The following is a 22,923-nucleotide window of genomic DNA, read 5'->3' on the forward strand; positions in this document are numbered from 1 at the left end:
CGATTTGACACAGAGATTATATTACATAAACATTTTTAATATTTATTATATAATTGCTTTAAAAAATTTATTATATAATACAATGATTTTTAAAATTATAATCATAAATTTAAAACTTGGGGAGTCGGAGTTTTGTTGATATTAATCCATTCAACCCCAATTATATGGATTTTCTTTCCATTTTTATATTATTTCAAATAAATAAGTCATTAACATTAAAAAAGCTTGTAGTTGTGGATACTGTTGTGAAAAATTAAAAATTTACGGTAAAAAGTAAAAATTTCAAACTCTCAAAATTATCACACTACACACTTTATAATATTTTTTTCTCAACTCAATTGTGATTTTCTTCACAAATGAGAGATCTATTTATAGAAAAATTTTACAAATAATCCAAAAATAAATTACATCATTACCTTCATCATCACACACAAATTTCAATATTCAACACCTAATTTTACCTAATTTTCAACATTCAAATATTCAAAATTCAATATTCAATATTAAAATATTAAATTTTCAACACTCCCTCTTGTGATGATGATCATAATGATTGTCTTTATTACGTGTTTTTATACTGCCTCGTTAAAAATCTTACTAGGAAAAACCCATTGGGATAAAAACCATAATAAGGGAAAAAGAATGCAGTCACGTAAACTCCCCCTCATGTTGACACAAACAATTCTTCACAGATTTCGTAGATTGCGCATCTCAATATTATATATGTGTTTTCTGAATATTGTCGTAGGAAGTGCCTTTGTGAAGATATATGATGAGTTTTCACTTGATTGAATGTGACGAACATCAATATATTTATTCTTCTCAAGCTCCTTGGTGAATACGAAGAACTTAGGAGGAATATGTTTAGTTCTGTCGCTTTTTATGTATCTTTCTTTCATTTGAGCAACACATGCAGCATTATATTCATATAGTATCACATGTTTCTCTTCAAATGATAATCCGCATGAGATTTGGATATGTTGGGTCATTGATTTTAACCACACACATTCACGGCTTGCTTCATGTAGTGCGATAATCTCGGCATGATTTGATGAAGTTGTTACNAAATTTTACATATTTATTCCACCAGCAAATTGATCATTATCTGAGAAATCACTCAGAAAATCTCCAGCATCAAAATGAGTAGAACCACTCAAAGCTTCACTGTGTTCAATAAAGTTGGTCTCCTTTTCTTTCTCCTTTATTGATTCTTTATAAAGTTTACAAAGGTGCTCAGGGGCTCGACAAATACGGGACCAATGTCCTGGAGTACCACATCTGAAACAAAAACTTTCAAATCTTTTTGAGTGATTCTCATTAACACTCATATTCTCTTGATGTCTTTTTGGTGGGTGGTTTGGGACGCTCTTTTGAGATGAGTTATAGAAATAACTATCTCGATTATTTTCAAAACCACGGCAGCGTCCACGACCACGACCACTTCCACGTTTCCGTCCACGACCTCGATTTTGTGCTCGACCAAAATCTTGTCTATAACTTTGATTTTGGTTTTCAGGTTTAAATTCATTTTTGCTTACAGCATTTACTTCGGGAAATGCTGTTGATCCAGTGGGTCGGGACTGATGATTTCTCATTAATAGCTCGTTGTTCTTTTCCGCCACAAGAAGACAGGCGATAAGTTCAGAATATCTCGCAAATCCACGCACTCTATATTGTTGCTGTAAAGTTATATTTGATGCGTGAAATGTGGAAAATGTTTTTTCAAGCATTTCCGATTCCGTAACCTCATGTCCACAAAATTTTAATTGTGAGATTATTCGATACATCGCCGAATTGTAATCACTTACTTTCTTAAAATCTTGGAATCTCAACATATTCCATTCATCACGGGCGGTCGGAAGTATAACTTCCCTTATATGTTCAAATCTTTCTTTTAATCCTTTCCACAGAGCCATGAGATCTTTTTCGATGAGATATTCACATTTCAAACCTTCATCAAGATGTCGGCGCAAAAATATTATAACTTTTGCTTTTTCTTGTGATGAAGATATACCATTTTCTTTAATGGTCTCGCTTAGACCCAATGACTCAAGATGCATTTCTACATCGAGAGTCCATGGCATATAATTTTTCCCCGTAATGTCGAGTGCAACAAATTCGAGCTTTGTCAAGTTTGACATGGTGGTACTAAAAAAAATTATGATGCATTTTATTAGTTAATGAATATTGCAATACAAAGTAATGGATAAACAACAAATACAAGCATTCGTAAAAATAAAGAAAACACATGAGGAGGATATTCTCCGATAAGTACAAGATTCGTGAGTATTATAACCAAAATAATTAAAAATAACTTTGTGAAAGCCATCTTTTTTTTTCTTCAAAAATTTGATGAAGAATAATTTTAGAGAAGAAGAGAAAGTTGGAGTGATTGAATGTGTTTGTGAGATCATATTTATAGGGCAAAAACTAGCCGTTTTGTTACCGTTTATGACCGTTGGTGTACAAGAAAATAAATGTATGTATTTGTATAATTTTATGGTAATAATATGGTGTATATAATATTAGTAATGTTTTAAATAATTATGTATATCATATCACAATATTATAATGAGGTATCATAAGATATTTTGTTTAAAAACCTTATAGGCTTTTATACTTGTCGTATCCCTTACCGGGAGTGTGGGATGTCGTCTTAACATCCTCCCAGGATTTATAACAAGTTTTTGAAAAATTTATTTTATTATAGCATTATATTATATATTAAGTATATACACAATAAATAAATAAACAGTAAAATAAATATTATTACTTTTGTTACCTTTTTCTTCTGTTTTGGAGCTTGGAAAAATATGGAAGACTTTTAGAGCTTCGTGCTGATAACGTGTTGTGAAAAAGTAAAAATTTACGGTAAAAAATAAAAATCTCAAACTCTCAAAATTATCACACTACACACTTTATAATTTTTTTCTCTCAACTCAATTGTGATTTTTTTCACAAATGAAATATCTATTTATAGAAAAATTTTACAAATAATCCAAAAATAAATTACATCATTATCTTCATCATCACACACAAATTTCAATATTCAACACCTAATTTTACCTAATTTTCAACTTTCAAATATTCATCATTCAATATTCAATATTAAAATATTAAATTTTCAACACATACAAAGTTGTTGGATTTGGGACAATCTATCTAGGCTAAAGTCAATGCAAATTGAATAGTTTTAATACGTTAGTTTCCCACGTAATTTTGTTTTTGGTAGGACTAAAATAACTTGTCTCACGCATCTTTATCTGTGAGACGGGTCAATTCTATCGATATTCACAATAAAAAATAATACTCTTAGCATAAAAATAATATTTTTTCATGAATGACCCAAATAATATATCTGTCTCACAAAATACGATCTGTAACTTAGTCTCTCGTCTAAAAAAATAATTACTTAGTCAAAAAGATTATTTTTTCCGTGTCAGGAGGTGCAAACCAAATGTTGGATAATTCGTATTTGAAATTTAAGATATTTAGGGTTTAGATTCAAATGCTCCGACCCATGACTATAACCCGGAGACAGCAAAGGCATTACGTAACACAATCGCGGCCATTAAACATTCCACGACATCCGATAGACATTCATCAAAGATCCCAAATCCACAGTGGCCACCACATCGGCATTCTCTCGCTGCAAATCTTCCGAAAAGGTGACAAGCATGTCCACGATCTCACAAAAGAAGCCCTAAGTTCCTGAATTCCCCGAATTTTTACCACTCTAATTGGTTACGACTCAGCTTTTGAGGAATTCCGTGAAATTGAGTTTTGCATACCCCAATTTTTTCACAGGACGTAATATTTTTATTTTAAAGTTTTTGAATTTACTTCTATTGTTGAAGGAAAGAAGGATTGGGGTTTGAGCTTCCTTGCAGCTGTGCTGAGTTACCTGTTCAAGCTTGCCGAGTTAGGGTTCATTTTTTGTGGTAAATCTTTCGAATTCGGAATTATTAATCAGCTCTTTGACTCAGTTTATTCACGTGAGTTTATGGTGAAATTTTCCAGGTTTGTATCCTATGATTGGGTGAGTTAATGCGTCATGGATATTTTCCTTGAATCTGCCTATGTGTCTGATTGTGATTTGTGGAGATTTAATATATAATTATTCTACTGGACAATAACAGCCTTTTTGCTTTATAATTCTCATATAGGTATTGAAGGTCTTTTCGTCATCCTCACAATTTTATATTATTGTATACAGATAATTTACTTTTGAATTTCCGTGTAACGTGAAAGAGTTTGATTTCCTGTGTGCCATTTTTTCTATCAAGATCTAGTCATTTTTTCATTTTTTTTAACGTGTGCAAAGCATCTTGCTAAATGTGTATGTGCTGGGATGATTATAGTGATATTGGAGGAGGTGGTGTATCGTAAAACATGGGAAGTAGTGAAGTGGATAAATCCTCTAAGGAGGGGAAAGAAGCAAAGGAACCAAAGACTCCTTTACAGGTTATCCTGCTGGTGGATATTGGTATCATGTACTCTCACGGTATTTTTTACTAGCTTATGGTTTAAAATATTGCATTTTTGGGAAATTTCCAGGAACATACTCCAGCTGTTTCTGGCATGGTTGCTACCGATTGGTCTGGATTTCAGGTTGCTATTTTTCATCTGGTTGTACCTCATTGACTTTGAACTTTCTAGTTATATGGCATGGATTGTGATTGTGTAGGCATATTCTCCTATGCCTCCACCTGGGTTCTTGGCATCAAGTCCACAGGCCCACCCTTACATGTGGGGTGTTCAGGTATAATATTTCTTTGTTTTTTTGGTCCAGGAAAAGATAGCATTATAGATTTTTGAAGTAATATATCAGCTTATATGCTCATAGGGTTCTCGGAGACGAGAACTTAGCATAGAATCAAATCGTTAGCAAACCTAATTACATTTGAAGACTACAATAACTTGATGTCACTTTACCATACTTACAAGTTTCTGCTTAGCTGTTGTATATCCCCTCCGTAGTCATGATATGATCATTGATCAGACCCTGTAAAGAAATAAAACGTGGTTCTTTATAAATTTCACAAGTTGCATTGCTCCTAAATTCTATGGTTTATTGGAATAATGACCATATAGCATGCTTTGAGTACTTCTAGTTCTACTAGTGAATTTTCAGAAATTATAGTGCAATCTTCCAATGAGATGCCAACAGAAACATAGTCTTGCAGAGTGAACTTAAGATGCGTCCAACAAGCAAGTATTAAGCCATGTGACAAAACATTTCTGCATAGCTAACTTATCCCAGTATTGGTTCCTGACTAGCTTTCTGTAGTTTCTGTTATTGAGAGAAGGTACTAACATAAGGAATTGGTGATTCAGGGATGGTAAAAGTTTGATTAACAAAGATGGTTCCGAATCAGATTTGCTAAAATTGTAGAAACTGTTCTTGAGCTAGGTATCCGTGAACAAGTGAAAATTTTGAGAAAGAAGAGATTTATATCCATATCGTAAGCAGGAGAGGAAAAAACATGGTATGTTGTTATAATGGCTTGTGGTTTGTCATAATGGCTTCTGGTAGACTTTGACTTCTTGCGAAACATGTCATGATTCATGACTAAGCAAGTTCATCCAGCACATGGTATATAAAAATGCATTTATTCATGAACTAATATTCCCTCGATTATTTCTAATTGTCAATTTTGTGTTGAGCCTTATTAAGTGAAAATATATCATACAACTACCTATATTGTGTTTCTGCAACTTGCAGCAATTTATTCCACCATATGGCACCCCTCCACATCCATATGTTGCTATGTACCCTCATGGGGGTATATATGCACATCCAACTATGGCTCCGGTATATTCTCTTTAGTTTCTGTTGTTGCATGTTTGTGTTCGAGCTCATCTCGATGCATCGGCTTTAATGTTTCCTGGCGTCTTCAATGTTGTTTAGGGATCTTATCCCTTTAGTCCTTTCACTATGCCTTCTCCAAACGGTGTTGCTGAAGCCTCTGTGAGTCCACATGACACTTGCGATTTTTTCCCTCCATTCTTCTTTTAATGTGATGTACACTAATCTTGCCCGTGAACTAATTGGAAAATAATGTTTATATGTACATAAAGGCGAACTCTCCTAGCAACATGGAGGTGGATGGCAAGTCATTTGAAGGGAAGGAAAAACTGCCAATCAAAAGATCCAAGGGAAGTTTGGTCGGTTTAAACATGATCACTGGGAAGAATAATGAACCTGGAAAAATGTCAGGTGTATCTGCAAATGGTTTGCATTCTAAAAGGTATTGGTGAATGTGTGAACCAACATAGTCAAGGGACATAAATACACATCATTGTTCATATATATTGTTAATATATGAAAGCTCACTCATCTACAAATTTGTTGCTTGATGGGGTGGGGGTTAGGTCCTGGAGATGGAAAGTGACTTTGGTATAGACTTTATGTTTTCAATTAATTGTTCAGTTTTGATATCAGCTCTTGCGACAGCATTATTCTTGTTGTCAGATAAAATTCTTCATCCTTGTCTTTTTGTCTTTTGTTATTTTCTCCTTGGTTTTGAGGATTATCACATAGTTGTTTTTCATGTTTTCCTTCACATTCCTTGTCTTTGTTTGCCGGTACCTGTCCTATCATATTTAATTATGAGGACGAATTTGTGTTACCTGTGTTTTTTCTTTAAATAATCTGTTGTTGCTGAACATTGTGTTAAATTTCTTAATCGAGCTGTTTGATTGACAAAATCTTCAGTGCTGAAAGTGCTAGTGAAGGTTCAAGTGAAGGAAGTGATGCCGATTCTGATAATGTAAGTTTTACGGTTGCACTTTTACAAGTTGCTAAAAATTAAGAATCCCGTGCATAAACTTTTTGCAGTGCAGGGCATCAATCAATGAATAATGTTACGTTCCATTTAAACATATATCACCTGAAAAGTTTTTTTGATGTTTGATCATCACATCTCGAGACACGTTTTTGTCTGCGATTGTGTAGTTTGGATAATTCTTGAATCAGATGTAGATCCATTGAGATTCAATCGAAAAGAAGTAACAAACATAATGAATAATGTCTAAACACAATAGACGTAACTTATTAGGTGATGTACTCTGTATTCAGAAAAGGAATCCACGCTAAGTTGTACTGAGAATATATATTGGATAAGACAATTGATCCCATAAGGACACCACGTAATCAGTTACAAATATAGAATTTATACAAAATTACTCTCTAGCTCATTTAATAAAAAATTATTAGCAGTCTGGTTGTCCCATGAAATTTGCACCATTCTAAACATGAAGATACAATTTTCTCACTGGTTGCTGTATCAAATATCAGTAATTATCTGTCGAATTTTGATTTTTGCAAAGGAAAAATAGATAAAGAAAATTCTAATGTCTTCATTAGTCCATCTTAATAATGAGCATGAATGTCATATTTTCAAAATGGTTCACTTTTTGTGGTAATCTTGAATGTTGCTCAAGTGTTTTTGCAAAGCAGCAGTTTTCACATATTTCAAGCAATCAAGTGTGACTTTGGTATTTACTTTGTACATTGGGCCATGTAGTGTAGTGACTGATCAAAATGAATTGACAGACCATAGGGAAACATTTTTTTTATCCGGTTGGCTCTCTCTTTGCACTATTGGTGTTAGTAAAACTCCGCTGTAAATACCCAGCCTGGTTACATATTTTTATATATTTTTTAAAACATTAATTTTTAATATGTATAAAAAGAAATTGAGAGAGATGTTGAAAATTTAGAATTCTCTTTAAAATATAAGGTAGCACGTAATTTTTATTACTAAAATATACAAAATAATATTTTAAAAAAGGTACTGAAAAAAGTTGAAACGTATATTTTTTAATTACTGGTGGGTGCCCGGGCTGATCTTGGTTGCTCGCATATGAAAAAAGCCACACAGTTATAAGTCGCATCAGGATTATGTTACCATTTAAGGCCCAGTTAATGACCCGAATTAAGTGGATCAAGTTTAATAGGTCTTGTTTTCACCTGATCGGATATGGTTTTTGGGTTTCCTGCTTTCTGTTTTCACCCACCTGTTAGAAAATCCTCTGATAAGATTGCAAATAACCATGTGTGTTCAAAGAATTAGATCACACTAATTTCTCCTTATGAACTTTCTTCTATTATTTTTGCAGGAATTGCCCGAGAAGTCTGGTGGCCAGCAAGATTCAGGTACTATTCTTGTAAATTTTACTTCTACTGCTGTCTTAATCTAGTTTCTGGACATTGTCACGACTCATGTTATCTTGCTACAGCTGAATGCGATTCTCAGAATGGAGGGCTGACCACGCCTCACCCTATGGTAAATCAAACAATGGCTGTTGTGCCAATGCCAGCAGCAGGGGCTGTAGGTGGTATTCCTGGTCCCACAACTAACTTAAACATTGGAATGGATTATTGGGGTACTGCTCCGGCTTCTGCTATACCTCCCATGCGAGAAAAGGTACCTGCTTCTTCAGTTGTTGGAGGAATGGTCGCTTCTGTATCACGGGACAATGCTCAGTCACAGCCCTGGATACAGGTTTCATTTTTTTTTTTTTTGGTAACCTAATAAGTGGCCAAAAAGATTTTGATATGACGAGGATTATTTAGTTCCTTTAAGATGGAGATTATTCTAGTCATATGAAGATAATTTTTCATTTTTTAAGATGAATCAGTTAGAGTATATAGTAGGCGGCCCAGAGCCTATAAATTGAGTCTCATTGGTCACCTGTTCAAACCAGTTGAATACCCTATCCAGATATCAAGTCAAAGATGGCTTATTTCACCGAATACCTGAGTAAGGAACGTATAGGGCCATTAAAAAGTTGCATCAACAATGGAAACAGTCATATTAACCTTGAGTCCATGATTCTTTAAACTTAAAGCAACAATGATACTTTTGTACCGTTGCTTTGTGTGCTCTTTTACCACTTTCATTTGCGGTGCATGCAATGATGGTTACTTTTCATGTATTTTTATTACCAACATATATTCATTTGCATCATCAAAGATTGCAAATAACATCATGCTAAAAATAAAAGGTTAATTGAGCGTCTGAAGAAAAGAAGAAAGGAAAATGGATTGAAGAACATTGAACTGCAATAAAACAAGATAAAAAAAACGAAGATTGTTGGAGATCTAATGACAAATTCTGATTGTTTTATGGCTTGATTCACCATTTATCATCCTAATTTCACAAATCTTCGCTTGATCGATATGGTGGCCATTTCTTAACGATCGAATATTGGTTTTTTATTGTGGATAATTTTTCTAGATTACATATAAAACTGTCTTGACAGAGTCTATGCTGTTTCCTTTTTAACTTTGTGAGTGATTAATATTATTTCCTCTGTATAGAGAAGATATTTTTGTGTTTTGCCATCTGGACCTTGACCTTGACCTTGACCTTGTTCGCTGCGAGTCCAGGATGAAAGGGAGCTCAAAAGACAGAAAAGAAAGCAGTCAAACAGGGAATCTGCTCGTCGATCTAGATTACGCAAGCAGGTAACTGGTCAATACTTCCATTTTCTCATTTTATTTAATCAGGCCTCCATGATATCTGATTGTATTGCTTGTTTTTGGTTGCGGAATTCAGGCAGAATGCGATGAACTTGCCCAACGTGCAGAAGCAATGAAAGAAGAAAATGCTTCTCTCAGGACAGAATTGGCTCGGATAAGGAATGAGTACGAGCAACTTCTTGCTCAGAATGCATCACTCAAGGTATTGTCTGTATTTTTGCATGTAATCTTACCATACTTGGAGCTACGTCTAACAAAATCCCAATGCTCAATTGTTGTGTTGGCATGTGCTCCTCGGTTGTCACTTTAGAAGTTTGCACTCACGGAACGTTATTGATCATTGGTGATTTTGGCAGTACTTGACCAAGTATCAAAATCATTTTATTCGAGAACTATTCACTGGGGATTTGAGGAAGCTGTATTGATCATTTTATGGTACACTTCACATTTTCTTGCAGTAATAATTCTCCAAATGTGGTTTTACAGGAGCAACTTGGTGAACTACCTGATCAAGAAGATCCAAGGTGCGGTCTGGATGATCAGCGGAGATCACATGAAGAATGAGCGATAAATTTTCTCATGCAAAGTGAGTTCAATGACTTAACCGCTAGTGACTGGGAAACCCCTTAAATTACGTGGTACGATGATATAGTGATATAGGTGAGAGCTTGGTTGTCCTTTTAGTCTCAGTTCAGTACTTACATGTCTAATACTATTGATCGTATTTGTTTTGACCGAATCTCCTTTTAGTCTCAGAACTTACATGTCTAATGCCATTGATCGTGTTTGTTTTGACCGAATTTCTCACGGTCGACAAACACAGGCGTCATTGAGCTAATGTCTGGTGCCGGTACCCTCGACTCTGTTACCACATTGTGTTGAATTGTACTTTTATGTTTGGAACGGTCCCTGGAATAGGTTACGCAATAAAACACGCCCTTACCCATTTAGCTTGATGCTTTTTGTTGGTTAATAATATGATTATAATTTGACGTGCCAATTCAACCATTGTGATGCTTTTATAACCTTCTATGTTGTGATAAGATCAAATTATAGCTCTAAAACCGAAAAGGTGATGAATATATGGGCAAAAATAACAAAATCTCATGTTGGAGTAAAGTTATGAATTAAATCTCGTTCAACAAAATAAAAAATGTTAGTTTAGTCCATGCTCTCTCCTTCGGGGGAAAAACTTGAACCTTCTTTTGAACCCCAAATAGACTAGAAGATGAAAATTTCCACAGTAAGCAAGAGTTGGTGAAATATGGAGAAAAAGGCAAAGTTCAACTACAATCACATTTTTTATGAAGTCATTACAAAAAAATAAAATGGAATGGGGAGTACAATGATCAGGTAACAAGGGGAAATGATCAATAAAATCAAAACACGGTAATACATTGGTAGTTAAAAAGTACAGTTGAAGCAAAGGATCAAATGTAAAATGGCAGCACGAGAAGTCTCCTCACACAATCCGCTCCAATTCCCTAGCATAACTGAGTGTCTGGTTGATCAGCTGCAAAGATGGAATCTCCTTGCAAGGCGTCGATTCTTTAGATCTTTGGAAAAATACAGACCCATTCTTGATCTCCCACTCGGGATGCTCCTGCATATTCCAACATCATATACCAAGTATCACTGCTTCAATGCCAAATAAACTAGATAGAAAAAATAGTTTGTGATATAGTAAAAGAGGCATTTTACGTGGTTATATTCAGAAGCCAAATTGAATGGTAACATGCTAGTGTGTATAGCGAAACCGGGGGAGGGGAGTTTGGAAAAATACGGGCAACAATTTTTACCTCGTTGATGTATTCAGATAATTCTTGGTCCGAAGAAAACAGCAGGATTTGCCTTGCATCTTTTATTGATAGGGAATCATATGCCTTTTCACTGCATCCAGCTATCTCATCCCTACCACCGAAAATAAATCAAGTTCCGAAAAGTGGAAATTTGGTCTTAGCATGATGAAAATCGCATATAATCACATAAATGGATATAATATAAAATTGTGTCATACGATATATATATATATATATATAACAAAAAACAAGAACTACAAGCATGGAGAGAGAAGTCTGTCTGAATAGATGCCTATTGTGTACAAAATACGATGAACAAGTGGAATTATAAGGATAAAGGAAAACATCAGTATATCAAATCGCATGATAGGACCAAAATACAAAAATGCTTACACTACTAAATCAACTCAATCTACCAAAAACACACACAATATGTGAGTGCCTTTTTTATTGATGTTAACTCCTGCATGATCAGGAAACATTACCTGACTGTCTTTGCCAATAAGTCCATGAAATAAACATATGTTTCATGAGGTACAGTTTGTCTAGCACTCAACACACGGTTATAGGCTCCTTCCATGAAAGATTGCTCCAACTCAACGGCATGCTTGATGCAAGGATTCTCTAAAGCATTAGGAGGAAGCAATTCCAACTCAGTGTGGAATTCAGCGATTCTGTTTTGCACAAGGAGTCTCAAAAGGTTGAGACCCAAAATAGGATACTCCTGAGCTGATAGTGGGAGACGGCCACTGTTACATTACATCAAAATGGTAAAAACAAATGCCTAAGAACGTAAATACACCACTTCAAATTGCACAATAGTCTATATATAAAAGAGTGGTCGACATATAATTCATCATGAAAAAGTGAAAGCATGGAACAAAATCAGTTTGATTATCAAATAAGACGCACGAAATTAAGCAGCAAAGAATATAAACTTTAGATATAGTCAAATCATCAATTACTAAATTAGTTTTATTAGGAATCAATCTCTAAAATATTTGTAATAGTATTCAGTGTTTGAACACTTGTACTGATCCATCAATATCCCAATGAAAGAACAAACACGTCCATAAAAAGCTTGTAACATTCAGGTGAGCCAATTAAGAGGAGCATGGTTATATAATTTTCAGCAAATAAATTAAAACCCAATTTCCGATTCAGTGCTATCCAAATAACATGCAATAAACTTTTGTGCCAGCAAGTAGAAACCAAGTTACCGGGCATCCGTATAGTATGGTTTCAATTGGAAAAAATCCCGCTCAAAAGCATCCTGATCCTCGGTTTTCACACTAAGAACAACTGCATATTCGTATATATCCCCTGAAAAAAGGTCAATGCAGAAGACATACAAAGTATTGAGAAAATCAATCTGAATGTGATGACAAACATCCCAAACATATGAGTAATAAATAAAAGGACAGCAATACTTGCTAGTGTCAATTCACGGATGTTATTTGGCGTTTCCTGAAATAATGGAGGCAGACTCTTAAATTCTGTTAATAGAACCTGCAATAAAATACACAATACACCATTGATTAGCAATATCAACCTGAATCAATTCCAAATAAATGATAATTCACAATGTACTAAATTAAGCATATTCCAAATTGAACTTGTAAGAAAATCATGTTCCTCGCGTTTCCCTTAGAAAACCATCTAAAAATGATTTGTTCCTTGACCATACTTCTCCAAATCCAATATCCGATATCATGGTAAAAGAATTTGTCCATACTAGCCTAAATAAATATTCAGATCTCACTTCGTGTACCGATTTCAGCCAAAAGTTCTAAACGATATAGCAAAGTACGAACATTAATTACGAAAACTAAAGTTCTCCCTATCATTAGATAAAGTAAAATCACATTACTTTAACCGTAGCATATCTCACCCGAGACAAGAAACTACACATCCATAACCTAAAAAGTTCATTTGAAACAAAGAACGATACATGTATACAAAAATAGTTGAATTCCGAACCAAAAAAAAAGTAATATTTACCTTGAGCTGCGAGAGGAGTCCAGTACAAGTATCATAATCCTTCCGCAAGAAAGCCGCTTGGAACCTCTCAAACATTTGGGAAACCTCGGTGATTTTCGGATCCATTTCTGTCTCCAGTAATTTTCTTCAGAGAAATTTTAGGGTTTTCGGAAGAACGTGAAAGGATCCGGCCTCTTCGTTCTGCAGAAGAAAGAAGTGTGCCGCAAGTGGGTCTAACCGGTTCCTGTGAAAGAATCGGGATCGACCCGACATTCATTGGCCCATATATTTTGGGCCACAACCCATGAGCCTATTTCTTGGTGGCCCAAACCTAACTCCAGTATTGAAAGTTCAAGCCCACAATACATCATTACTTGAAAATCCAAAGTGATGTAGTTGGGCAAGCAATGCTTGGGTTTAACTTAACTTTTTTTAGTTGGGTCAATGATTTGTTACAATTGTATTTCGAACTCGATATATCATCTCAAAATTTAGACCTTGTTACCCGATAGACTATAAATCATCAACGATTTTTATAAACTTCTTTAAATTTTTGCCCAATTTTTCATGCTATGTTACATCACTATATCGATAACATTCCAAAAATAAATTGGCCGAATCAAATTATATCGGAACCAGGTGGCAGTCAATGATTAATATGGTCCAAGATATGCACAAATTAACAAGTCCCAGCATCATGATTAAGCATATGCTTTCTCAGTTCTTTTTTCGAGTCTCGAGCCTTATGTAACCTTTCGCTTCGCTAGCAACTTTTCTCACTTTCATGAGTTCAATTATCGTCAAATACTTCGTTTCCGCACGTAGGAATTAATTAAATTTAGAGTTTCGAAATTAAAATTCGAAGTACGAAATATAAAACAGAAGTACATTTTATTTTGCATCTTAGGAGTTCATAATTCGTTGAGAATTAAACAAACAAGTCACCACATTCAATTCTTTATGACACCAACAAATAAAAAACCAAGGAAAAAAACTTGTTCACAGGCACATAAATTTCAACAGAAATGGCATTAAATGGCGAACACCCTTATTAGTGCAGTGACGTAAACTTGGGTTTCATCCCGTCAAATCTCACACCCCTATTGCATTTTTTTTTAAAAAAAATGCAATGGCATTAAAAGGCACCATTTTGACTTGTTCTAAATAGAGACACAAGAAATGCCTTGAGTCCTTGATGCCAAAGTCCACACACACATAATCTATTTACATATGATGTAGGATGGCTAAACATTTTTCTCATCCATTTTCATCACAGACACCCTCCCTAACAGCACATCTTCTAATCCTCTCTTAATCAGCTGCCCTGATACTAGTACAGTTTCGTCGATACCTAAAAATGAGTCCAGATTCGACAAAACCGAGTCACTAACTAAGCTAGTTTAGTGCACGTCACATGGTTTGGTTCATCTGCAAGAGACATCCTCCTCGTTTCTTGGAATACAAATAAATACGTTTAAATGAAGCAGAAGGGTCAAAGGATCAGAAACAAACAAACGAGCGAATTGCATTTCAATCTTCGCATTCTGCAGATGGAGGTAAAGGGATCTTGGTTTCTTCCATTTTCTTCACGTGTTGGCTAGGACAGATGAAAATTCTTCGAACCATGTTGCAGAATTCTCTGCAAAAAAAAGTTTGTGATTAAGCGAGCAAGCCCGTGAAAAGATGGGTTTGATGGTAGGAATATGCAGAAATTGACAAAGCATTGGCAATCTTACGGCCACGGATCATCACCCATCAGCATCATATTCCCTTCGTCATCTGTGAACACTATTTCCAGCTTCTTTCGGGGTCTCAGCTCTCCCTTGATTTCAAACATCTCTTCTATTTCGGTTATAAGCTCTTCATATCCATTCAATGCCGTTAAATCCACAGCACGACCAACAGCAACCCCTTGCATTTGTACCTAATCATATGATTTTTAAAACAAAGCATATAATCTTGATTTAACCTCTCGATGCAAAGATTGTTGCTTATTTGGTAATAACTCGATGTCAAAAGGTGTTTATTGGACACAGTATTTGTTTGTTCATTGTATACCTTGGTGCGACTTCTAAGCGGATGACTCTGATTCTGTCCGCTCTGAATCTCCTTGGTTGGTACTTGAACCTGGTCTTGCTTCATGTCTTTCAAATCCTTGAAACCACCGGATTTCTGCTCCGAGTAACACGATGATACCATACTTGGAATGCACACTTCACCACCATATTTTCGTGTATCCAATGATTTGGGAGGAGAGTTCTCACAAAGGTTCACAAGGGCAGGACGTTTCAAATCAATCCCAAATAACCGACATGTTGCAACAGTATCAAATTTCTTTCCATCATTCTGGGAAGACAAAAGACTGTTGCTTTGTCTTCCCAAGCTTGATGCTGAAGGGTTCAAAATGATAGACCTAGCTGATGCACCTTTACTTTCTTGCATTTCTTCAGCAATCATATTAAAAGAAGCTTTCAGACGGGGTGGTGTAGCTTGCGGAATAGCCATGTGGTTACTCCCTTGTTCCTCAAGATTGCGATAAACTTGATAGGATCCGTGACCCAGATTCCAGGCAGTTGACACAGTTGAAGTTGGTGTTTCTAAAATATCAATTACGAGAAACGACGAGGTTATGATAAAAATGTTGTCGAGAGAATAAGGATAAATACGGGGAAGGATAATCTCACCAGGAACCGGGATTTCAACATGTGATCGAAGCCTTTTATGTTTCATTGTCTGGGTCTGAATAATGCTCGTGGGTGTTGACACCACGGACGGTTCGATCTCCCATGGAGAAACCCTTTCAGGTCTCGGAATAGATGCATGTTCATCCCATTGAACCTGGAAAAAAAATTAACAAAAATTTGGACAATTTCAGTCTCAGGGTTTATGAAATTATGAAACAGAAGCCAGCATACCACCAACAACAAGAACCTTGAGTGATCGCCATTTAGAATCTTCCCAACTGGAAGATTTATCCTCAACACCAACTATCGTACCCGAAAACCTAATTGCTTAGAAAAAGAAAATTTTTAATCATTGGAAACATGCAAATTCAATACAAGGTAGTTTATGGTGAAAAATCACCTTCTCTCCGGAGAATCCTCCCCCTCAAAACGCATCTTGAATCTCATGCCAACTCCAAATTCATGGTTTACAGCTTCAAGATATTTCTTGAGGCCAATAATGAACTGACTTGTTCTAGAAAGTTTTTCAAACAGAAAAGGAAAATAAGGACATCATGAGCTAAACCACATAAACATTGTTGCAGGTGAACTTATATCAGACCTTGGCTTGTAGTAAATAACAAACGGTGTTAGAGTTGAAACAGCATGAGATGCCGTGGCAAGCACTCCGAGGTGCATGCTCTGACTTGAAATCACCGACGATGGCATCGAGCTTTGTCGACGGGTATGGCGTCTGACCCCAACACGTAATTCTCCATTCTCTCCCCTGGAAAGAAAAGGCCATAAAATGACTAACCATAGAGCAAAACTAAGATGTTCAAAAAAATATCTGGTTGCCAACTCACAACCATTATTCTTTGGAGTGTGTTTTGATAATCAAATGTAGAAAATTTTCGGAAGGCTTCAGTGATAGTAGACTTTGAGGGGGAAAAAAACAACATTTTACGAGTATGTACTTCCGAAATTGCCATCATCTTTACTAGCTAACCAAATTTGGAAAAAACATGTTGGATTTTTAACGGTAAAAGAAACAAAAATTGAATTTATGGATTTTTAGCGGTAGTAGCAAGAAAAATTGAATTTATCATAATAATATGCATCAGTGAGAACCTCAAAAATACAAAAGAATCCCCAGCAACTAATCTCTTAGAAGTAACAAAGGTACTCCATCCTGTCGTTAGCAAATGCCTTCGAGGTTGACCTGATGAGTTTACATCGAATATATGTCAGTGTTGAATCAGGAATAATGGATACACAATATTTATCATATATATTTGGACCATTTATTACAATTCATGAATCAAACAACTTGCTCATGAGTGATAACAATAAAAATAAATATATACGAACACCTAAAATCAAGGAGTGACCAGTAATTGGAATTAGAAATCACCTCTAAAAATATGCTTAAAATGCCATTCGACCTCATGCAAATCCTTGGCTATCAGTTCTTGTGTTGGTGTCTGTTGGGACATGTCCTGATCCGAGAGCAATAGCAGATCAATGTGAAAATTTCTCCCAAATAAACATACCAGGCATGAAACGACTAACCAGGAGAAAACGAAATAGTTACCAGCGGAGGCAGGCATTCGTTAGCATGTTTTCGAAGGACAGAGAATCCACCATGGGTGCTTGTATCTGACGCAGTCAAAACCTTGCAGAATGAGTGCACTGCAGGTCTAGGAGGCTCCTCCGGAAAGTTATCAAGGCTTCTTGGCTCAGTTTGCTGCAAATATGCAACCATAAAACTGATGTAAATTTCACAATTTAAACCTCACAGCATTTTGCTGAATATCACGTAAAAAAATAAAATGCAAAATATCGAAACAAATTATTACATCTGTTTCTGGCATCAATGTGATCTGTGCATAAACTTCATCAGTGTCTTTTTCAGCCTATAAAGTACAAAATTCCATAAAATTAACAAACTATCACCCCGTTAGAATTAACAAGTAAAGTTTTTCATTTGCTAATTCGGGAAAGTATCATAATTATGAAAAAGCGTGTGACTAATTTTTGAACACTCGAATTTTCAAAAAATAAAGTAACATAACACATTAAGAAAAGCTAATGAGGGACCATACCAACAGCTGAATGTTGAAAACACGGCAAAGGATCTTTGAGGACAGATTAAACATTGGTATTCTTTCATTCAGTTCTTGATTTGTTGATACTTCTAACTGGGGAAAAAAAAAGCACAAATTTAGACGAAACCCAAGAAGAATGCCACAAAATAAATTAAAAAACAATTTCATTTAAGTCCGGTATTCCACACAAAGATCCGAAATTTAAACACCCCAAAATCAATTTTTCTTCCAAAAAACGAAATGGACATAAATTCATACACAACTTACTTGCTCCATGTGACCCTGTGGAAAATAGTAAACTTTTTCCCCAACATTCGGAACATCCACCAAAGGACCAGCGCAAGCCTTCCATAATTCTACGAACAGCGTATCCTTTACTCCAGTCCCTGCAATTCACACAAAAAAATAAATAATTAACCCTAAACATAAAGCCAAAAAAACAACTCAGAAAACTGACTGTTTCAGGAAGGGAAAAATGAAAGAAGGCGTAAATTAACGAGTCGTTTCAAAAAATTGACCTTCAGCTGAATATCTGATCTGCTGCTGACAAAATGATCCCGTATTTGCCATTAATTACACCAAAACTTCCCCTTTTAAAACAAGAAACCAACCTCAAGATCCTCGATCGAGGCTCAGGACACGAAAATTTAGATCATATCACAAAGCAAATGTATCCAATTCCAACCCATCAGCACCAAACCCACCACATCAAACACTCGCAAACACAACCTTCAACACAATTTACAGCAGCAAAAAACAAAACCCAGTAGATTTATACCCCCCAAAACCTCAGTAGCAGTTGAATAAAAACTCACCCACTGCATCAAACCAGAAAACCCTGTTCGCCTTCCTCAGAAAACGAAAAAAGACCGTAAATGTTACGAAGAAAATAAACAAGGGAGCACGAGCAGTAACAGAAACGACTCGAAACAATCCAAGAAACAGCTTAAAATAAGCCCTGATTGATTGCTTCTCTCCTGTTCAAACGTTATTTAAAAAAATTTGTTCATTCATTTATTAATTGTGTGAGTAACTGAGTTGTGTGAGTTTCACAGAACCTGGTTTGGTTGTCTCCTTTTCCACTGCACACACACACACACACACACACACATTGCGTGTGGTGTGTTAACGCCAACGGATTTAACCGTGGTTAGAGGGCTTGGGTTCAACCGGGGTTAGCCGGTCCCGGTGACGACATTTTTTTGGCAAAGAATAGTTTGGTGGGGTTAGTTTCTTGTGTTTGGACACATGTCGTAACTGTGAATTGTGAAACAAGAAAAAAGTTGGGGACTACACGTTTAATATTTCTTATTTATTTATTTATTTATTATTATTATTATTATTATTATTACTTTTCCTTTTATGCAACCAAAATTTATTTTTTTAAAAAAATAATAATAATCGTGTGTAATTCTCACTTTGTCTAATTATTCGTCAAATGATATTTATGATTTATTTATTTATTTAGTAATTTTAAATTTTATTTTATTTTACAAAACTATTACATTTAAGTCCAATTTCAAGTCAACAATCAATAACTAGCAAAAATAAAATTATCCACATTATTATTATTTTCTCAAAAACTTTTATAAGATCGTTTCATGGATTAGTTTGTGAGATAGGTCTCTTATCTTATTCGAACAGTGAAAAAATTATTTTTTTTGACAAAAATATTATTTAATACTTTAAATATGATTGATCTATCTCAAATGTAAAAAAATCATTGAGATCATATCACATAATATTTTTATGAGTAAAAAATAAAATAATAAAAGTTAAGTGGTTAGACTTTAATTGCAGTAATAAAAAAAAATTAAATTAGAAGAGCGGAGGATGTCGGCATCTGATTGGCCGCCTGTTCCGAGGCAGACAACAAGGTTGGCTCCACCCCCACCCGGCAGCCCACTCGATTTCTTCCAAATCCGACATTTCGATAACAACAACAATTAATTAATTCAAATCATCAAGGCAATTTATAATTAATTACCCCCACCCTATGGGTCCTACTATTTATTATTATTATTATTATTATTATTATTATTATTATTATTATTATTATTATTATTATTGTTGTTATTGCTATTTTGTCACACTACCCCCGTTTTTTCCAACTAATCCCTGCCTCGTGTCTTCTGCCTATTTTCAAAATAATTTTTTAAATAAAAGCACAGAAAACCTCTTTTTAAAAATATTTGGAGATATTATTACTTAGGTACGAACATAACGATGATGACCATGATGAAAAATCACCTAGAAATCCATTACATTTTATATTATAATAACAACAAAAAAACTAAACATTAAAATCCATAATTTTTGTCTTTTGACATAACTTATATGTCCGTTATTTGTATGGATAAATAATATCGTAATTATTAAAATATTAAATTTAAATAATATAATGTTTGATTTGATTGATTAATTTAAAACGAGATGATAAAATATAAATTTTTTATTTTTCAATAATTAATTGATATAAATGTTAATAATGTATGTTTACTTTGATGATTTGATTGATGTGGGATAAATAATCAACACATAAAATTGCAACCAATTATTTGATTGGATCTTATTGTTGGTCGTATCAAATGAATCAACAGTAAGTTTCTTGTGAGATTGTCTCATTAGTCTATATTAATGAGACGGGTCGATACGATCAATATCTATCATGAAAAGTAACATTTTGATACAAGAGTAATATTTTATTATTATTTTGGTCGGATTTGATTTTCGTGTCACAAATTTGATGCGACTTACAAGAGTTTTTATGGTGAATCTAAGTAAACTTAACTGAACCATTAAACAAACTGTTCCCTTTAACGCATTGATAGTTTCTCAAAATTTCAACGAATCGATCAATTTATCATGGCAAATCCAAAAAGCATGATTTGTTGTTATGATGTCCAATTCATATAATAACACATAAAATTGAAGTGAGACATGGGAAGTGATTAGGCATGACAAAGAGGCATGATAAATGTGAGTTTTTCATCCCTATATCAGCTTCTTCAAGGTTCGAGACATATAATAACACAATCGAGGAGAGGTGGAAAGAGATTAGGAATAGCAACTGGGCATGGTAGTGACAGATTTGTCTCCTAATCCCTATCAATTTTTCATTCCTATATCAGTTTTTTCAAGGTTCGAAGCATATAATAACACATAAAATTGAACAGAGGTGGGAAACGGTTAGAAATGACAACGAGACATGATAGGAGCAGATTTGTCATCCTCATCTCTTTTCCATTTCTGGTTCTTTCAGGTTATGAGAATAATCATCTTTCCCAAAAATATTAATAAGATGGGGCAAAGAAGGGTTCGAGAAATCTCCGAAGTCGAACTTATAACCTTTATTATCATGAATATTATTAATAATATTATTATTATCGTGACGGCCAAATGAGAATAATATTTTTTTTAATAACTCGAACCATGTCGAAAGGTGTGGGTCCCACATCTTTCTAATAATAATTTGGCTCCTAATGTCTGATTGGACCCCTCCATGTCGTACGAGGCCGCACATGTGAGTTGACCTACCACTATGCTTCTAAATGATGGTTAATATTCTTTTGATAAAAAAATAATAATTTATATTTTTTATGAAATTTATATCACTAAGGGATAACATTATTTAATATTTTGATTAAAACAATCTAAGCTACTTATTTTAGTGTAACAATAACAACTTCGAGAATATGCCAAATTTATAGTACATTGATTTTTAACTAAATATAAATATAAAAATAACTTTTATTTTAAATAAAAAAATTGGGAAACTTGAGACACTAATGCAAAAGGTTTAGTACATCTACGAGGTCTCAAATAGAAGTGGTTGGGTGTCTGAAACTTGTTTAGGTTCGTTGAACCCAGTGTTCTCCACGAGCAATTCCTGGATTAAATAATAATAAGTGATTATACTTTGGTGATAATAATGAATTATAAAATGCGAATTTGTAGTTGAAATTCGTTGTTGTTATTTTAATATATGAATTTATTATTATTATTATTATTATTATTATTATTATTATTATTATTATTTTGTAAGATTGGACGGGAAATTGGTCTTCAGTCTCTAGCCGTCGATTTTTTGTGTTCAGTCCCTGAGTACTTTTTTAGTACCACATTTCCACATGAAGTGTATCACATTTTGTATGACATAGTACCATAATTTTGTGGGTAAATAGTGAATCCAAAAAAATATTTTGATTGAAGATTTTTCACCAATTTATTCAAGATTGGAGGCTATTATTTTCTTTTGTATTGCGGGTGGAAATGGGTAAGGAGTCGATTAGACATGGGGATTTGAAAATGATGTGACCCAGAAGTCTTTTTCACATTTTTTTTTAAATAAGAATAATAAAAAAGACATGTGGATAAGTTAGTGCAAAATCAAAATTCAAATTCCAATTTTGAACCGTTTTAAGGTTGTCTAAGAAACGCAAACAACGTATCTGAATTGGCAAAGTTAATAAAGAGTATTTTAGGAATAAAATGATTACCAAGTTCTTCCCTTTTGGAATTTCAGCATATGAAAATTGTGGTGTAATAGGTTTATGGATAGATAAATTGTTGTTTTGTGGTTTTTCTTTTTAAACAGAACATTTTAGAATTTTTTTTTTCACAAACCAAATTGCGAGAATTGTTGGGATTCAATAATTATTTATGTTGGGTAAAAAATCAAAACATGACGTTTGAATTGCAGTACAATTTAAAATATTTAAATAACATCATTAGTTTTTGGTATAACGATAAACCATAGATTTCAAATAAACAAAATACCTCTTCTTTTTGTTTTTAGTGAGAAATTATTACCAAAATTTGTAATGGTGAATTACTTAACTTTTCTTTATCCAATCAATAAATTTCACGTAATCCTTTTCCTG

At 34.3% G+C, this 22,923-nt stretch overlaps 3 protein-coding genes across 8 annotated transcripts; 1 reads left to right on the plus strand and 2 right to left on the minus strand.

Moving 5' to 3' along the window:
- The first annotated feature begins 3,570 nt into the window (after positions 1-3,570).
- On the plus strand, positions 3,571-10,446 carry LOC140979989 (bZIP transcription factor 16-like). 6 transcript variants are annotated; one of them, XM_073445694.1, is made up of 14 exons: positions 3,575-3,743; positions 3,858-3,941; positions 4,362-4,464; positions 4,558-4,611; positions 4,688-4,762; positions 5,726-5,815; positions 5,912-5,971; positions 6,082-6,251; positions 6,719-6,773; positions 8,125-8,161; positions 8,245-8,510; positions 9,398-9,475; positions 9,567-9,692; positions 9,977-10,446. In XM_073445694.1, exons 3-14 carry the CDS (start codon positions 4,393-4,395, stop codon positions 10,052-10,054), a joined length of 1,161 nt encoding a protein of 386 aa, XP_073301795.1. In that variant the 5' UTR covers positions 3,575-3,743; positions 3,858-3,941; positions 4,362-4,392; the 3' UTR covers positions 10,055-10,446. The 6 variants fall into 6 exon arrangements, with proteins under 6 accessions (XP_073301797.1, XP_073301798.1, XP_073301795.1 ...); XM_073445695.1 differs by having other exon boundaries at positions 3,863-3,941; XM_073445696.1 differs by having other exon boundaries at positions 3,571-3,941; positions 8,245-8,503; positions 9,397-9,475.
- Positions 10,447-10,744: 298 nt separating this feature from the next.
- Positions 10,745-13,525, minus strand: LOC140978547 (26S proteasome non-ATPase regulatory subunit 8 homolog A-like). The gene is made up of 6 exons (XM_073443688.1): positions 13,291-13,525; positions 12,720-12,798; positions 12,510-12,612; positions 11,775-12,038; positions 11,290-11,401; positions 10,745-11,093 (listed from the first exon to the last, which is right to left on the minus strand). The coding sequence occupies exons 1-6, from the start codon at positions 13,393-13,395 to the stop codon at positions 10,953-10,955; spliced, it is 804 nt and encodes a 267-aa protein (XP_073299789.1). The 5' UTR covers positions 13,396-13,525; the 3' UTR covers positions 10,745-10,952.
- Positions 13,526-14,399: 874 nt separating this feature from the next.
- Positions 14,400-19,130, minus strand: LOC140979990 (auxin response factor 9-like). The gene is made up of 15 exons (XM_073445700.1): positions 18,856-19,130; positions 18,559-18,630; positions 18,308-18,426; positions 18,038-18,133; positions 17,792-17,848; positions 17,527-17,679; positions 17,347-17,431; positions 17,064-17,154; positions 16,555-16,719; positions 16,354-16,467; positions 16,201-16,273; positions 15,954-16,107; positions 15,328-15,866; positions 15,006-15,193; positions 14,400-14,908 (listed from the first exon to the last, which is right to left on the minus strand). The coding sequence occupies exons 2-15, from the start codon at positions 18,608-18,610 to the stop codon at positions 14,800-14,802; spliced, it is 1,995 nt and encodes a 664-aa protein (XP_073301801.1). The 5' UTR covers positions 18,611-18,630; positions 18,856-19,130; the 3' UTR covers positions 14,400-14,799.
- Between the last annotated feature and the right edge of the window lie 3,793 nt (positions 19,131-22,923).

This window comes from Primulina huaijiensis, chromosome 6 (genome assembly GCF_012295235.1).
Source record: "Primulina huaijiensis isolate GDHJ02 chromosome 6, ASM1229523v2, whole genome shotgun sequence".
NCBI classification, from domain to species: Eukaryota; Viridiplantae; Streptophyta; class Magnoliopsida; order Lamiales; family Gesneriaceae; genus Primulina; species Primulina huaijiensis.

What these genes read in the sequence shown, in the direction of transcription:
- LOC140979990 (XM_073445700.1), bottom strand. Translation starts at nt 18,610, where the DNA reads ATGGCAAATACGGGATCATTTTGTCAGCAGCAGATCAGATATTCAGCT. An exon ending in TTTTCAACATTCAGCTGTTG is followed by an intron (nt 17,849 to 18,037) that starts GTATGGTCCCTC and finishes TGTACTTTATAG; the next exon opens with GCTGAAAAAGACACTGATGA. An exon ending in ACGAATGCCTGCCTCCGCTG is followed by an intron (nt 17,432 to 17,526) that starts GTAACTATTTCG and finishes CTCTCGGATCAG; the next exon opens with GACATGTCCCAACAGACACC.
- LOC140979989 (XM_073445693.1), top strand. Translation starts at nt 4,393, where the DNA reads ATGGGAAGTAGTGAAGTGGATAAATCCTCTAAGGAGGGGAAAGAAGCA. An exon ending in AGTCACAGCCCTGGATACAG is followed by an intron (nt 8,511 to 9,397) that starts GTTTCATTTTTT and finishes CTGCGAGTCCAG; the next exon opens with GATGAAAGGGAGCTCAAAAG. An exon ending in CTCAGAATGCATCACTCAAG is followed by an intron (nt 9,693 to 9,976) that starts GTATTGTCTGTA and finishes GTGGTTTTACAG; the next exon opens with GAGCAACTTGGTGAACTACC.
- LOC140978547 (XM_073443688.1), bottom strand. Translation starts at nt 13,395, where the DNA reads ATGGATCCGAAAATCACCGAGGTTTCCCAAATGTTTGAGAGGTTCCAA. An exon ending in GACTCCTCTCGCAGCTCAAG is followed by an intron (nt 12,799 to 13,290) that starts GTAAATATTACT and finishes ATTTTATTGCAG; the next exon opens with GTTCTATTAACAGAATTTAA. An exon ending in TATCTGAATACATCAACGAG is followed by an intron (nt 11,094 to 11,289) that starts GTAAAAATTGTT and finishes TGGAATATGCAG; the next exon opens with GAGCATCCCGAGTGGGAGAT.